Source organism: Salvelinus fontinalis, chromosome 11 (genome assembly GCF_029448725.1).
Source record: "Salvelinus fontinalis isolate EN_2023a chromosome 11, ASM2944872v1, whole genome shotgun sequence".
In the NCBI taxonomy this organism is placed as follows: domain Eukaryota; kingdom Metazoa; phylum Chordata; class Actinopteri; order Salmoniformes; family Salmonidae; genus Salvelinus; species Salvelinus fontinalis.
Genome location: NC_074675.1, coordinates 3,075,066 through 3,092,855, shown reverse-complemented (window position 1 = coordinate 3,092,855; position 17,790 = coordinate 3,075,066). Strand labels below are relative to the sequence as shown.

Genomic DNA, 17,790 nt, shown 5'->3' with positions numbered 1-17,790 from the left:
ATCATATCAGAGAACCTAATAGTTAGCAGTAGCATCATATCAGAGAACCTAATAGTTAGCATTAGCATCATATCAGAGAACCTAATAGTTAGCAGTAGCATCATATCAGAGAACCTAATAGTTAGCAGTAGCATCATATCAGAGAACCTAATAGTTAGCATTAGCACCATATCAGAGAACCTAATAGTTAGCATTAGTACCATATCTGAGAACCTAATAGTTAGCATTAGCACCATATCTGATAACCTAATAGTTAGCATTAGCATCATATCAGAGAACCTAATAGTTAGCAGTAGCACCATATCAGAGAACCTAATAGTTAGCAGTAGCACCATATCAGGGAACCTAATAGTTAGCAGTAGCACCATATCAGAGAACCTAATAGTTAGCAGTAGCACCATATTAGAGAACCTAATAGTTAGAATTAGCACCATATCTGATAACCTAATAGTTAGCAGTAGCACCATATCAGATAACCTAATAGTTAGCATTAGCACCATATCAGATAACCTAATAGTTAGCATTAGTACCATATCAGAGAACCTAATAGTTAGCAGTAGCACCATATCAGAGAACCTAATAGTTAGCAGTAGCACCATATCAGAGAACCTAATAGTTAGCATTAGCACCATATCAGAGAACCTAATAGTTAGCATTAGCACCATATCAGAGAACCTAATAGTTAGCATTAGCACCATATCAGAGAACCTAATAGTTAGCATTAGCACCATATCAGAGAACCTAATAGTTAGCAGTAGCACCATATCATAGAACCTAATAGTTAGCAGTAGCACCATATCAGAGAACCTAATAGTTAGCAGGAGCACCATATCAGGGAACCTAATAGTTAGCATTAGCACCATATCAGAGAACCTAATAGTTAGCAGTATCACCATATCAGGGAACCTAATAGTTAGCAGGAGCACCATATCAGAGAACCTAATAGTTAGCATTAGCACCATATTAGAGAACCTAATAGTTAGCAGTATCACCATATCTGATAACCTAATAGTTAGCATTAGCACCATATCAGAGAACCTAATAGTTAGCATTAGCACCATATCAGAGAACCTAATAGTTAGCATTAGCACCATATCTGATAACCTAATAGTTAGCAGTAGCACCATATCAGAGAACCTAATAGTTAGCAGGAGCACCATATCAGAGAACCTAATAGTTAGCAGTAGCATCATATCTGATAACCTAATAGTTAGTGTGTGGTTAGATAAATGATAATGGTTTATTGGCTTTTTAATCCTTATTGATGTAATAATTTATGTAATGTAATATAAAAGACAAGCTTTTCTTTATCCTCTAATACAACACGGTTTGAGTTCTTGTCATTGATGTATAATCATTTAGGTTAGTGGTTTTACCTCTGGGTCCTCGTCCTTCTGCTTCTTCTTCTTCTTGGCTGGTGTAGAGGAGGGAGAGGTGGAGGGGCTGTCGGCTCCCTGGGGTCCTCCTGGGGAGTCCTGGGAGGAGCTGGGGGGAGCAGCCTCTGGCTGGATGATTTTCAACTGGGAAAACACACACACACACACACACACACACACACACACACACACACACACACACACACACACACACACACACACACACACACACACACACACACACACACACACGTGCAGGCAGGGAGAGCGTTAAGCATTAGTCAGTTAATTGGCTGTTGATTCTAATAACTATTTAGTGGGAAGGGTTAGTATTAGTACTATTTAGTGGGTTAGGGTTAGTACTAGTACTATTTAGTGGGTTAGGGTTAGGGTTAGTACTAGTACTATTTAGTGGGAAGGGTTAGGGTTAGTATTAGTACTATTTAGTGGGATAGGGTTAGGGTTAGTACTAGTACTATTTAGTGGGTTAGGGTTAGGGTTAGTATTAGTACTATTTAGTGGGAAGGGTTAGGGTTAGTATTAGTACTATTTAGTGGGTTAGGGTTAGGGTTAGTATTAGTACTATATAGTGGGAAGGGTTAGGGTTAGTATTAGTACTATTTAGTGGGTTAGGGTTAGGGTTAGTACTAGTACTATTTAGTGGGTTAGGGTTAGTACTAGTACTATTTAGTGGGAAGGGTTAGGGTTAGTATTAGTACTATTTAGTGGGTTAGGGTTAGGGTTAGTACTAGTACTATTTAGTGGGAAGGGTTAGGGTTAGTATTAGTACTATTTAGTGGGTTAGGGTTAGTACTAGTACTATTTAGTGGGAAGGGTTAGGGTTAGTATTAGTACTATTTAGTGGGTTAGGGTTAGGGTTAGTACTAGTACTATTTAGTGGGTTAGGGTTAGGGTTAGTATTAGTACTATTTAGTGGGTTAGGGTTAGGGTTAGTACTAGTACTATTTAGTGGGAAGGGTTAGGGTTAGTATTAGTACTATTTAGTGGGTTAGGGTTAGGGTTAGTATTAGTACTATTTAGTGGGTTAGGGTTAGGGTTAGTATTAGTACTATTTAGTGGGAAGGGTTAGGGTTAGTATTAGTACTATTTAGTGGGTTAGGGTTAGGGTTAGTATTAGTACTATTTAGTGGGTTAGGGTTAGGGTTAGTATTAGTACTATTTAGTGGGAAGGGTTAGGGTTAGTATTAGTACTATTTAGTGGGTTAGGGTTAGTATTAGTACTATTTAGTGGGTTAGGGTTAGGGTTAGTACTAGTACTATTTAGTGGGAAGGGTTAGGGTTAGTACTAGTACTATTTAGTGGGTTAGGGTTAGGGTTAGTATTAGTACTATTTAGTGGGTTAGGGTTAGGGTTAGTATTAATACTATTTAGTGGGTTAGGGTTAGGGTTAGTACTAGTACTATTTAGTGGGAAGGGTTAGGGTTAGTATTAGTACTATTTAGTGGGTTAGGGTTCGGGTTAGTATTAGTACTATTTAGTGGGAAGGGTTAGGGTTAGTATTAGTACTATTTAGTGGATTAGGGTTCGGGTTAGTATTAGTACTATTTATTGGGTTAGGGTAAGGGTTAGTATTAGTACTATTTAGTGGGAAGGGAAGGTAGACAATTAAATTGTGATTGATTTAAATTAGGAATGATGAAGCACAATTCTACCTGTAATGATGCCTGTATTGATGCCTGTATTGATGCCTGTAATGATGCCTGTAATGATGCCTGTATTGATGCCTGTAATGATGCCTGTAATGATGCCTGTAATGATGCCTGTAATGATGCCTGTATTGATGCCTGTATTGATGCCTGTAATGATGCCTGTAATGATGCCTGTAATGATGCCTGTAATGATGCCTGTAATGATGCCTGATGATGCCTGTATTGATGCCTGTAATGATGCCTGTAATGATGCCTGTAATGATGCCTGTAATGATGCCTGTAATGATGCCTGTAATGATGCCTGGTATGATGCCTGTAATGATGCCTGTAATGATACCTGTAACGATGCCTGTAATGATGCCTGTATTGATGCCTGTATTGATGCCTGTAATGATGCCTGGTATGATGCCTGTATTGATGCCTGTAATGATGCCTGTAATGATGCCTGTAATGATGCCTGTAATGATGCCTGTAATGATACCTGTAACGATGCCTGTAATGATGCCTGTATTGATGCCTGTATTGATGCCTGTAATGATGCCTGGTATGATGCCTGTATTGATGCCTGTAATGATGCCTGTAATGATGCCTGTATTGATGCCTGTAATGATGCCTGTAATGATGCCTGTATTGATGCCTGTAATGATGCCTGTAATGATGCCTGTATTGATGCCTGTAATGATGCCTGTATTGATGCCTGTAACGATGCCTGTAACGATGCCTGTAACGATGCCTGTAACGATGCCTGTAACGATGCCTGTAATGATGCCTGTATTGATGCCTGTAACGATGCCTGTAACGATGCCTGTAACGATGCCTGTAACGATGCCTGTAACGATGCCTGTAACGATGCCTGTAATGATGCCTGTAATGTAACGATGCCTGTAATGATGCCTGTAGATGCCTGTAATGATGCCTGTAATGATGCCTGTAATGATGCCTGTAATGATGCCTGTAGATTCCTGTAACGATGCCTGTAATGATGCCTGTAATGATGCCTGTAATGATGCCTGTAATGATGCCTGTAGATGCCTGTAACGATGCCTGTAATGATGCCTGTAATGATGCCTGTAATGATGCCTGTAATGATGCCTGTAATGATGCCTGTAGATGCCTGTAATGATGCCTGTAATGATGCCTGTAATGATGCCTGTAATGATGCCTGTAATGATGCCTGTAATGATGCCTGTAATGATGCCTGTAGATGCCTGTAATGATGCCTGTAATGATGCCTGTAATGATGCCTGTAATGATGCCTGTAATGATGCCTGTAATGATGCCTGTAGATGCCTGTAACGATGCCTGTAATGATGCCTGTAATGATGCCTGTAATGATGCCTGTAGATGCCTGTAACGATGCCTGTAATGATGCCTGTAATGATGCCTGTAATGTAACGATGCCTGTAATGATACCTGTAGATGCCTGTAATGATGCCTGTAATGATGCCAGTAATTCTGCCTGTAATGATGCCTGTAATGATGCCTGTAATGATGCCTGTATTGATGCCTGTAATGATGCCTGTAATGATGCCTGTAATGATGCCTGTAATGATACCTGTAATGATGCCTGATGATGCCTGTAATGATGCCTGTAATGATGCCTGTAATGATGCCTGTAGGGATACCTGTAATGATGCCTGATGATGCCTGTAATGATGCCTGTAATGATGCCTGTAGTGATACCTGTAATGATGCCTGATGATGCCTGTATTGATGCCTGTAATGATGCCTGTAATGATACATGTAATGATGCCTGTAATGATGCCTGTAATGATGCCTGTAATGATGCCTGTAATGATGCCTGTAATGATGCCTGTAATGATGCCTGTAACGATGCCTGTAATGATGCCTGTAATGATGCCTGTAATGATGCCTGTAATGATGCCTGGTATGTATTGATGCCTGTATTGATGCCTGTATTGATGCCTGTATTGATGCCTGTATTGATGCCTGTAATGATGCCTGTATTGATGCCTGTAACGATGCCTGTAACGATGCCTGTAATGATGCCTGTAACGATGCCTGTAACGATGCCTGTAACGATGCCTGTAATGATGCCTGTAACGATGCCTGTAACGATGCCTGTAACGATGCCTGTATTGATGCCTGTAATGATGCCTGTAATGATGCCTGTAATGATGCCTGTAATGATACCTGTAGATGCCTGTAATGATGCCTGTAATGATGCCAGTATTGATGCCTGTAATGATGCCTGTAATGATGCCTGTAACGATGCCTGTAACGATGCCTGTAACGATGCCTGTAATGATGCCTGTATTGATGCCTGTAATGATGCCTGTAATGATGCCTGTAATGATACCTGTAGATGCCTGTAATGATGCCTGTAATGATGCCAGTATTGATGCCTGTAATGATGCCTGTAATGATGCCTGTAATGATGCCTGTAATGATGCCTGATGATACCTGTAATGATGCCTGTAATGATGCCTGCAATGATGCCTGTAATGATGCCTGTAGTGATACCTGTAATGATGCCTGATGATACCTGTAATGATGCCTGTAATGATGCCTGTAATGATGCCTGTAGTGATACCTGTAATGATGCCTGATGATACCTGTAATGATGCCTGTATTGATGCCTGTATTGAATCCTGTAATGATGCCTGTAATGATGCCTGTATTGATGCCTGTAATGATGCCTGTATTGATGCCTGTATTGACGCCTGTAATGATGCCTGTAATGTATTGATGCCTGTATTGAATCCTGTAATGATGCCTGTAATGATGCCTGTATTGATGCCTGTAATTATGCCTGTATTGATGCCTGTAATGATGCCTGTAATGTAATGATGCCTGTATTGAATCCTGTAATGATGCCTGTAATGATGCCTGTATTGATGCCTGTAATGATGCCTGTAATGATGCCTGTAATGATGCCTGTAATGATGCCTGTAATGATGCCTGTAATGATGCCTGTAATGATGCCTGTAGTGATGCCTGTATTGATGCCTGTAATGATGCCTGTATTGATGCCTGTAATGATGCCTGTAATGATGCCTGTAATGATGCCTGTAATGATGCCTGATGATACCTGTAATGATGCCTGTAATGATGCCTGTAATGATGCCTGTAGTGATACCTGTAATGATGCCTGATGATACCTGTAATGATGCCTGTAATGATGCCTGTAATGATGCCTGTAATGATGCCTGTAATGATGCCTGTAGTGATACCTGTAATGATGCCTGATGATACCTGTAATGATGCCTGTAATGATGCCTGTATTGAATCCTGTAATGATGCCTGTAATGATGCCTGTATTGATGCCTGTAATGATGCCTGTATTGAATCCTGTAATGATGCCTGTAATGATGCCTGTAATGATGCCTGTATTGAATCCTGTAATGATGCCTGTAATGATGCCTGTATTGATGCCTGTATTGATGCCTGTAATGATGCCTGTAATGTAATGATGCCTGTATTGAATCCTGTAATGATGCCTGTAATGATGCCTGTAATGATGCCTGTAATGATGCCTGTATTGATGCCTGTAATGATGCCTGTAATGATGCCTGTATTGATGCCTGTAATTATGCCTGTATTGATGCCTGTAATGATGCCTGTAATGTAATGATGCCTGTATTGAATCCTGTAATGATGCCTGTAATGATGCCTGTATTGATGCCTGTAATGATGCCTGTAATGATGCCTGTAACGATGCCTGTAATGATGCCTGTAATGATGCCTGTAATGATGCCTGTAACGATGCCTGTAACGATGCCTGTAACGATGCCTGTAATGATGCCTGTAATGATGCCTGTAATGATGCCTGTATTGAATCCTGTAGTGATACCTATAATGATGCCTGATGATACCTGTAATGATGCCTGTATTGATGCCTGTAATGATGCCTGTAATGATGCCTGTAGTGATGCCTGTAGTGATGCCTGTATTGATACCTGTAATGATACCTGTATTGATGCCTGATGATACCTGTAATGATGCCTGTAATGATGCCTGTATTGATGCCTGTATTGATACCTGTAATGATGCCTGTATTGATGCCTGTAATGATGCCTGTAATGATGCCTGTATTGATGCCTGATGATACCTGTAATGATGCCTGTAATGATGCCTGTAATGATGCCTGATGATACCTGTAATGATGCCTGTAATGATGCCTGTAATGATGCCTGATGATGCCTGTAATGATGCCTGTAATGATGCCTGATGATGCCTGTAATGATGCCTGTAATTATGCCTGTAATGATGCCTGAAATGATGCCTGTAATGATGCCTGTATTGATGCCTGTATTGATGCCTGTAATGATGCCTGTAATGATGCCTGTAGATGCCTGTAGTAATGCCTGGTATGTAATGATGCCTGTAATGATGCCTGTAATGATGCCTGTAATGATGCCTGTAGATGCCTGTAGTGATGCCTGTAATGATGCCTGGTATGTAATGATGCCTGGTATGTAATGATGCCTGTATTGATGCCTGTATTGATGCCTGTAATGATGCCTGTAATGATGCCTGTAGTGATGCCTGTATTGATGCCTGTAACGATGCCTGTAATGATGCCTGTAATGATGCCTGTAATGATGCCTGTAGTGATGCCTGTATTGATGCCTGTAACGATGCCTGTAATGATGCCTGTAATGATGCCTGTAATGATGCCTGTATTGATGCCTGTAACGATGCCTGTAACGATGCCTGTAATGATGCCTGTAATGATGCCTGTAATGATGCCTGTAATGATGCCTGTAATGATGCCTGTAATAATGCCTGTATTGATGCCTGGTATGTAATGATGCCTGTAATGATGCCTGTATTGATGCCTGTATTGATGCCTGTAATGATGCCTGTATTGATGCCTGATGATACCTGTAATGATGCCTGTAATGATGCCTGTAATGATGCCTGTAATGATGCCTGTATTGATGCCTGTATTGATGCCTGTATTGATGCCTGTATTGATGCCTGTAATGATGCCTGTAATGATGCCTGTAATGATACCTGTATTGATGCCTGTATTGATGCCTGTATTGATGCCTGTATTGATGCCTGTAATGATGCCTGTAATGATGCCTGTAATGATACCTGTATTGATGCCTGTAATGATACCTGTATTGATGCCTGTAATGATGCCTGTAATGATGCCTGTAATGATGCCTGTAATGATGCCTGTAATGATGCCTGTAATGATGCCTGTAATGATGCCTGTATTGACGCCTGTAATGATGCCTGTAATGATGCCTGTAATGATGCCTGTATTGATGCCTGTAACGATGCCTGGTATGTATTGAATCCTGTAATGATGCCTGTAATGATGCCTGTAATGATGCCTGTAATGATGCCTGTAATGATGCCTGTAATGATGCCTGTAATGATACCTGTAATGTGTGGCCTGACAGAAGAGTTAGATCAGCGTGAAGTGTGTGATTGTAGAGACCATGCAGACAGAGACAGTCAGTAGGGCTGGTAGGACTGACAGAAGAGTTAGATCAGCAGGAAGTGTGTGATTGTAGAGACCATGTAGACAGAGACAGTCAGTAGGGCTGGTAGGACTGACAGAAGAGTTAGATCAGCAGGAAGTGTGTGATTGTAGAGACCATGCAGACAGAGACAGTCAGTAGGGCTGGTAGGACTGACAGAAGAGTTAGATCAGCAGGAAGTGTGTGATTGTAGAGACCATGCAGACAGAGACATTCAGTAGGGCTGGTAGGACTGACAGAAGAGTTAGATCAGCAGGAAGTGTGTGATTGTAGAGACCATGCAGACAGAGACAGTCAGTAGGGCTGGTAGGACTGACAGAAGAGTTAGATCAGCAGGAAGTGTGTGATTGTAGAGACCATGTAGACAGAGACAGTCAGTAGGGCTGGTAGGACTGACAGAAGAGTTAGATCAGCAGGAAGTGTGTGATTGTAGAGACCATGCAGACAGAGACAGTCAGTAGGGCTGGTAGGACTGACAGAAGAGTTAGATCAGCAGGAAGTGTGTGATTGTAGAGACCATGCAGACAGAGACAGTCAGTAGGGCTGGTAGGACTGACAGAAGAGTTAGATCAGCAGGAAGTGTGTGATTGTAGAGACCATGCAGACAGAGACAGTCAGTAGGGCTGGTAGGACTGACAGAAGAGTTAGATCAGCAGGAAGTGTGTGATTGTAGAGACCATGCAGACAGAGACAGTCAGTAGGGCTGGTAGGACTGACAGAAGAGTTAGATCAGCAGGAAGTGTGTGATTGTAGAGACCATGCAGACAGAGACAGTCAGTAGGGCTGGTAGGACTGACAGAAGAGTTAGATCAGCAGGAAGTGTGTGATTGTAGAGACCATGCAGACAGAGACAGTCAGTAGGGCTGGTAGGACTGACAGAAGAGTTAGATCAGCAGGAAGTGTGTGATTGTAGAGACCATGCAGACAGAGACAGTCAGTAGGGCTGGTGGGACTGACAGAAGAATGTGTAGGACAAGGACAGTCTTTAACCTTATTGTCAGTGTTGAAGACCAGCGGCTGGACCTTGACTGCCTCACTGATGGTCCACACCCTGTTGTTCCCGGTGTCGGCGGGCGGCGAGGCAGAGATGACTGAGAAGGTCACACCGGGGGGTACTGAGGCTGAGGTGGCTGTTGGGCTGGTAGAGGTGGGGGAGATGGAGGAGAGGCCTCCAGGCCAGGCTAGGGCCAGGGAGAGAGACTGGGTCTGGGCCGGGGAGAGAGACTGGGTCTGGGCCGGGGTGAGAGACTGGGTCTGGGCCGGGGTGAGAGACTGGGTCTGGGCCAGGGTGAGAGACTGGGTCTGGGCCGGGGAGAGAGACTGGGTCTGGGCCGGGGAGAGAGACTGGGTCTGGGCCGGGGAGAGAGACTGGGTCTGGGCCGGGGAGAGAGACTGGATCTGGGCCGGGGAGAGAGACTGGATCTGGGCCAGGGAGAGAGACTGGGTCTGGGCGAGAGACTGGGTCTGGGGCTGGAGAGAGGCCAGGGTCTGGGGCTGGAGAGAGGCCAGGGTCTGGAGAGAGGCCAGGGGAGAGGCCAGGGTCTGGGGCTGGAGAGAGGCCAGGGTCTGGGCCAGGGGAGAGGCCAGGGTCTGGGGCTGGAGAGAGGCCAGGGGAGAGGCCAGAGTCTGGGCCAGGGGAGGGGGTGAGGAGGTTGTGCTGGTGGCTGTGTCTCCCTGGCCTACGGAGAGGCGTTCTGGGCTGAACGTGCTGTTGGCTGTAGGCAGGGCCGGGCCGAGGGTGTGGCTCTGGGTGAGGGTGTGTCTAGAGCTGTGGGTGTGGTTAAAGTTGTGGGCGTGGCTCTTAGGGCTGACTACAGCGGTAGCTCTCTGGAGGTTGAGGAGACTGAGGGTCTGACAGGATGACTGTTTCTGGCTGGCTGGCTGCTCCTTAGGGAGAGACACAGGGCTGTGGCTGAGGAGGAGGCTGGCTGGGATCACACTCTTTGGCTGAACCTGGAGAGGAGGGAGGGAGAGAAGGAGCATGTTAAAACTTCTTTGGGATAGGGGGCAGCATTTTCACGTCCGGATGAAAAGCGTGCTTAAAGTAAACTGCCTGTTACTCAGGCCCAGAAGCTAGGATTCGCATATAATTGGTATATTTAAATAGAAAACACTCTAACATGTCTAAAACTGTTATAATTATGTATGTGAGTATAACAGAACTGATATGTAGGTGAAACCCCGAGGACAAACCCTTTCCCCCCCCAAAAAATTGGCTTACTACTATTTTCAATGGCAATTACTATAATTATAAGCCCAAGTCCTCCCAAATTGCAGTTCCTAGGGCTTCCACTAGATGTCAACAGTCTTTAGAAAGAGTTTCAGGCTGGTTTTTGGTTAATGGTTGATGGTGCTGCCACCTGGTGGTTACTTCAACACCTGGTGGTTACTTCACACCTGGTGGTTAGTTCAACACCTGGTGGTTACTTCAACACCTGGTGGTTAGTTCAACGCCTGGTGGTTACTTCAACACCTGGTGGTTACTTCAACACCTGGTGGTTACTTCAACACCTGGTGGTTACTTCAACACCTGGTGGTTACTTCAACACCTGGTGGTTACTTCAACAACTGGTGGTTACTTCAACAACTGGTGGTTACCTCAACACCTGGTGGTCACTTCAACACCTGGTGGTCACTTCAACACCTGGTGGTTACCTCAACACCTGGTGGTTACTTCAACACCTGGTGGTTACTTCAACACCTGGTGGTTACTTCAACACCTGGTGGTTACTTCAACACCTGGTGGTTACTTCACACCTGGTGCTCACTTCAACACCTGGTGGTTACTTCAACACTTGGTGGTAACTTCAACACTTGGTGGTAACTTCAACACCTGGTGGTTACCTCAACACCTGGTGGTCACTTCAACACCTGGTGGTTACTTCAACACCTGGTGGTTACTTCAACACCTGGTGGTTACTTCACACCTGGTGGTTACTTCAACACCTGGTGGTTACTTCACACCTGGTGGTCGCTTCAACACCTGGTGGTCGCTTCAACACCTGGTGGTCACTTCAACACCTGGTGGTCACTTCAACACCTGGTGGTCACTTCAACACCTGGTGGTTACTTCACACCTGGTGGTCACTTCAACACCTGGTGGTTAGTTCAACACCTGGTGGTTAGTTCAACACCTGGTGGTTAGTTCAACACCTGGTGGTTAGTTCAACACCTGGTGGTTAGTTCAACACCTGGTGGTTACTTCAACACCTGGTGGTTACTTCAACACCCGGTGGTTACTTCAACACCCGGTGGTTACTTCAACACCCGGTGGTTACTTCAACACCCGGTGGTTACCTCAACACCTGGTGGTTACTTCAACACCTGGTGGTTACCTCAACACCTGGTGGTTACTTCAACACCTGGTGGTTAGTTCAACACCTGGTGGTTAGTTCACACCTGGTGGTTACTTCAACACCTGGTGGTTACTTCAACACCTGGTGGTTACTTCAACACCCGGTGGTTACTTCAACACCCGGTGGTTACTTCAACACCCGGTGGTTACTTCAACACCCGGTGGTTACCTCAACACCTGGTGGTTACTTCAACACCTGGTGGTTACCTCAACACCTGGTGGTTACTTCAACACCTGCTGGTTACTTCAACACCTGGTGGTTAGTTCACACCTGGTGGTTAGTTCAACACCTGGTGGTTAGTTCAACACCTGGTGGTTAGTTCAACACCTGGTGGTTCCTTCAACACCTGGTGGTTCCTTCAACATCTGGTGGTTCCTTCAACACCTGGTGGTTACTTCAACACCTGGTGGTTACTTCAACACCTGGTGGTTACTTCAACACCTGGTGGTTACTTCACACCTGGTGCTTACTTCACACCTGGTGGTTCCTTCAACACCTGGTGGTTACTTCAACACCTGGTGGTTCCTTCAACACCTGGTGGTTCCTTCAACACCTGGTGGTTCCTTCAACACCTGGTGGTTCCTTCAACACCTGGTGGTTACTTCAACACCTGGTGGTTACTTCAACACCTGGTGGTTACTTCAACACCTGGTGGTTACTTCAACACCTGGTGCTTACTTCAACACCTGGTGGTTACTTCAACACCTGGTGGTTCCTTCAACACCTGGTGGTTCCTTCAACACCTGGTGGTTCCTTCAACACCTGGTGGTTCCTTCAACACCTGGTTGTTCCTTCAACACCTGGTGGTTACTTCAACACCTGGTGGCTACTTCAACACCTGGTGGTTCCTTCAACACCTGGTGGTTCCTTCAACACCTGGTGGTTACCTCAACACCCGGTGGTTACCTCAACACCCGGTGGTTACTTCAACACCCGGTGGTTACCTCAACACCCGGTGGTTCCTTCAACACCCGGGGGTTCCTTCAACACCCGGTGGTTACCTCAACACCCGGTGGTTCCTTCAACACCCGGTGGTTCCTTCAACACCCGGTGGTTCCTTCAACACCCGGTGGTTCCTTCAACACCCGGTGGTTCCTTCAACACCCGGTGGTTACTTCAACACCCGGTGGTTACTTCAACACCCGGTGGTTACTTCAACACCTGGTGGTTCCTTCAACACCTGGTGGTTACTTCAACACCTGGTGGTTCCTTCAACACCTGGTGGTTCCTTCAACACCTGCGCTCTGATACACCACCAGGCCTCCAGACTGATGAGCAGAGATCCTGCCTGGGTGACCTCTCAGATCTGCCTTCACAGCCGGTAATAGACTACAGCCGGTAATAGACTACAGCCGGTAATAGACTACAGCTGGTAATAGACTACAGCCGGTAATAGACCACAGCCGGTAATAGACCACAGCCGGTAATAGACTACAGCCGGTCACAGGCTAAATTGTGTTTTGTTTTGCTGTGGTTTTTCCTCTGAGGGTTTAAACAGACGATATGCTGCTATGCAACTTCTGGTTCAGACCCATTACAGCCTCCCAGCAGTCTAACACAATGTCCCTCTATATATCAGAGGGTTACTGGTTCAGACCCAATACAGCCTCCCAGCAGTCTGACACAATGTCCCTCTATATATCAGAGGGTTACTGGTTCAGACCCAATACAGCCTCCCAGCAGTCTAACACAATGTCCCTCTATATATCAGAGGGTTACTGGTTCAGACCCAATACAGCCTCCCAGCAGTCTAACACAATGTCCCTCTATATATCAGAGGGTTACTGGTTCAGACCCAATACAGCCTCCCAGCAGTCTAACACAATGTCCCTCTATATATCAGAGGGTTACTGGTTCAGACCCATTACAGCCTCCCAGCAGTCTGACACAATGTCCCTCTATATATCAGAGGGTTACTGGTTCAGACCCATTACAGCCTCCCAGCAGTCTGACACAATGTCCCTCTATATATCAGAGGGTTACTGGTTCAGACCCAATACAGCCTCCCAGCAGTCTGACACAATGTCCCTCTATATATCAGAGGGTTACTGGTTCAGACCCAATACAGCCTCCCAGCAGTCTGACACAATGTCCCTCTATATATCAGAGGGTTACTGGTTCAGACCCAATACACACTCCCAGCAGTCTGACACAATGTCCCTCTATATATCAGAGGGTTACTGGTTCAGACACAATACAGCCTCCCAGCAGTCTGACACAATGTCCCTCTATATATCAGAGGGTTACTGGTTCAGACACAATACAGCCTCCCAGCAGTCTAACACAATGTCCCTCTATATATCAGAGGGTTACTGGTTCAGACCCATTACAGCCTCCCAGCAGTCTGACACAATGTCCCTCTATATATCAGAGGGTTACTGGTTCAGACCTAATACAGCCTCCCAGCAGTCTAACACAATGTCCCTCTATATATCAGAGGGTTACTGGTTCAGACCTAATACAGCCTCCCAGCAGTCTAACACAATGTCCCTCTATATATCAGAGGGTTACTGGTTCAGACCCAATACAGCCTCCCAGCAGTCTAACACAATGTCCCTCTATATATCAGAGGGTTACTGGTTCAGACCCAATACAGCCTCCCAGCAGTCTGACACAATGTCCCTCTATGTATCAGAGGGTTACTGGTTCAGACCCATTACAGCCTCCCAGCAGTCTGACACAATGCCCCTCTATATATCAGAGGGTTACTGGTTCAGACCCAATACAGCCTCCCAGCAGTCTGACACAATGTCCCTCTATATATCAGAGGGTTACTGGTTCAGACCCATTACAGCCTCCCAGCAGTCTAACACAATGTCCCTCTATATATCAGAGGGTTACTGGTTCAGACCCAATACAGCCTCCCAGCAGTCTGACACAATGCCCCTCTATATATCAGAGGGTTACTGGTTCAGACCCAATACAGCCTCCCAGCAGTCTGACACAATGTCCCTCTATATATCAGAGGGTTACTGGTTCAGACCGGATACAGCCTCCCAGCAGTCTAACACAATGTCCCTCTATATATCAGAGGGTTACTGGTTCAGACCCAATACAGCCTCCCAGCAGTCTGACACAATGTCCCTCTATATATCAGAGGGTTACTGGTTCAGACCGGATACAGCCTCCCAGCAGTCTAACACAATGTCCCTCTATATATCAGAGGGTTACTGGTTCAGACCCAATACAGCCTCCCAGCAGTCTGACACAATGCCCCTCTATATATCAGATGGTTACTGGTTCAGACCATTGTCTGTCTGTCTGTGTGTGTGTGTGTGTGTGTGTGTGTGTGTGTGTGTGTGTGTGTGTGTGTGTGTGTGTGTGTGTGTGTGTGTGTGTGTGTGTGTGTGTGTGTGTGTGTGTGTGTGTGTGTGTGTACCTGAGGTAGAACAGTGGAGGCCTGTCCAGACAGCCGGTGTAGAGGGCTGACCTGAGGAACCTTGATGGGCACTACTGTTAGGTTTCCCAGCATCTAGATAGAGAGGGGGAGAGATGGAGGGGGGGGAGGAGGAGGGGGGAGAGAGAGGAGGGGGAGAGATGGAGGGGGGGAGAGAGAGGAGGAGGGGGGAGATGGAGGGGGGGGAGATGGAGGGGGGGGAGGAGGAGGGGGAGAGATGGAGGGGGGGGGGTAGGGAGGGGGAGAGATGGAGGGGGGGAGAGGAGGAGCGGGGAGATAGGGAGGGGGTGAGAGAGAAGTTAGTTTTACAACAACATATTGTAATATAACAGGTAAAAGTTAGGTTCCTGGTCCTATATTCATAGCAGACAATGACTACATGAAGCTGGTGACTCTACAACCTTGTTGGATGCATTTGCTGTTTATTTTGGTTGTTTCAGATTATTTGGTGCCCAATAGAAATTCATGGTAAATAATGTATTGTGACATTTTGGAATCACTTTTTATTTTTTTATTTTACCATGTCTCTTCCCACTATGGGGTTCCCTCCTAAACTGTGTTATGTAGAGTCTGAGTTCATGTAGACTTTCAGAAGAGAGGAGGAAGGGAGGAGAGGAGATAAGAGGAGGAAGGGAGGAGAGAGGAGGAGAGGAGGAAGAGGGGAGAGAGGAGGAAGGGGGAGGGGAGAGGAGGAAGGGAGAGAGGAGGAAGGGAGAGAGGAGGAAGGGAGAGAGGAGGAAGGGAGAGAGGAGGAAGGGAGAGAGGAGGAAGGGAGAGAGGAGGAAGGGAGAGGGGAGAGGAGGAAGGGAAAGGGGAGAGGAGGAAGGGAAAGGGGAGAGGAGGTAGGGAGAGGGGAGAGAGGAGGAAGGGAGAGGGGAGAGGAGGAAGAGGGGAGGAGGAGGAAGGGAGAGGAGGAAAAGGGGAGAAAGGGGGAGGGGAGAGGGGAGAGGAGGAAGAGGGGAGGGAGGAGGAAGGGGAGAGGTGAGAAGGAGGGGAGGGAGGGTAGGGAGACCCACTGGGTAAAACTAGTTGGATCATCTTTTCCTCAACATTTCATCCAAATGAATCAAAGTCAACAATTTAAGGGCATTTCATTAAAAAAAAAACTAAATCCAATGACATGGGTCATTATTTAGTTGATTTCACGTTGAATTCACGTTTGTTGATAACTGGTTAAACTGTGTCCAGTGGGGAGCAGGCAGTCCCTGTCTAAGACTGATACGATCTACCTCTATTAATAAACCACAGACCCAAGCTGTTATGAATCTACCTGTATTAATAAACTACAGACACAAGCTGTTATGAATCTACCTGTATTAATAAACCACAGACCCAAGCTGTTATGAATCTACCTGTATTAATAAACTACAGACACAAGCTGTTATGAATCTACCTCTAATAAACTACAGACACAAGCTGTTATGAATCTACCTGTATTAATAAACTACAGACACAAGCTGTTATGAATCTACCTGTATTAATAAACCACAGACACAAGCTGTTATGAATCTACCTGTATTAATAAACCACAGACACAAGCTGTTATGAATCTACCTGTATTAATAAACTACAGACACAAGCTGTTATGAATCTACCTGTATTAATAAACCACAGACACAAGCTGTTATGAATCTACCTGTATTAATAAACTACAGACACAGCTGTTATGAATCTACCTGTATTAATAAACTACAGACCCAAGCTGTTATGAATCTACCTGTATTTATAAACCACAGACCCAAGCTGTTATGAATCTACCTGTATTAATAAACTACAGACACAGCTGTTATGAATCTACCTGTATTAATAAACTACAGACCCAAGCTGTTATGAATCTACCTGTATTAATAAACTACAGACCCAAGCTGTTATGAATCTACCTGTATTAATAAACTACAGACACAAGCTGTTATGAATCTACCTGTATTAATAAACCACAGACACAAGCTGTTATGAATCTACCTGTATTAATAAACTACAGACACAGCTGTTATGAATCTACCTGTATTAATAAACTACAGACCCAAGCTGTTATGAATCTACCTGTATTTATAAACCACAGACCCAAGCTGTTATGAATCTACCTGTATTAATAAACTACAGACACAGCTGTTATGAATCTACCTGTATTAATAAACTACAGACCCAAGCTGTTATGAATCTACCTGTATTAATAAACTACAGACCCAAGCTGTTATGAATCTACCTGTATTAATAAACTACAGACAAGCTGTTATGAATCTACCTGTATTAATAAACTACAGACCCAAGCTGTTATGAATCTACCTGTATTAATAAACTACAGACACAGCTGTTATGAATCTACCTGTATTAATAAACTACAGACCCAAGCTGTTATGAATCTACCTGTATTAATAAACTACAGACACAGCTGTTATGAATCTGCCTGTATTAATAAACTACAGACCCAAGCTGTAATGAATCTACCTGTATTAATAAACAGCTGTTATGAATCTACCTGTATTAATAAACAGCTGTTATGAATCTACCTGTATTAATAAACCACAGACA

General features: G+C 44.9%; 1 protein-coding gene across 4 annotated transcripts in view; it reads right to left on the bottom strand.

Annotated features, from left to right (window-relative positions):
- LOC129864883 (PHD finger protein 21A-like) overlaps nucleotides 1–17,790 on the bottom strand; it is a 458,909-nt gene that overhangs the window by 67,126 nt on the left and 373,993 nt on the right. For all 4 annotated transcript variants that reach the window (XM_055937182.1, XM_055937183.1, XM_055937185.1 and 1 more), the window contains exons 5-7: nucleotides 15,241–15,333; nucleotides 9,496–10,458; nucleotides 1,377–1,520 (exon numbers count right to left, since the gene is read on the bottom strand). In XM_055937182.1, coding sequence (XP_055793157.1) covers nucleotides 1,377–1,520; nucleotides 9,496–10,458; nucleotides 15,241–15,333 — 1,200 coding nt within the window. The remainder of the gene's footprint in view (nucleotides 1–1,376; nucleotides 1,521–9,495; nucleotides 10,459–15,240; nucleotides 15,334–17,790) is intronic.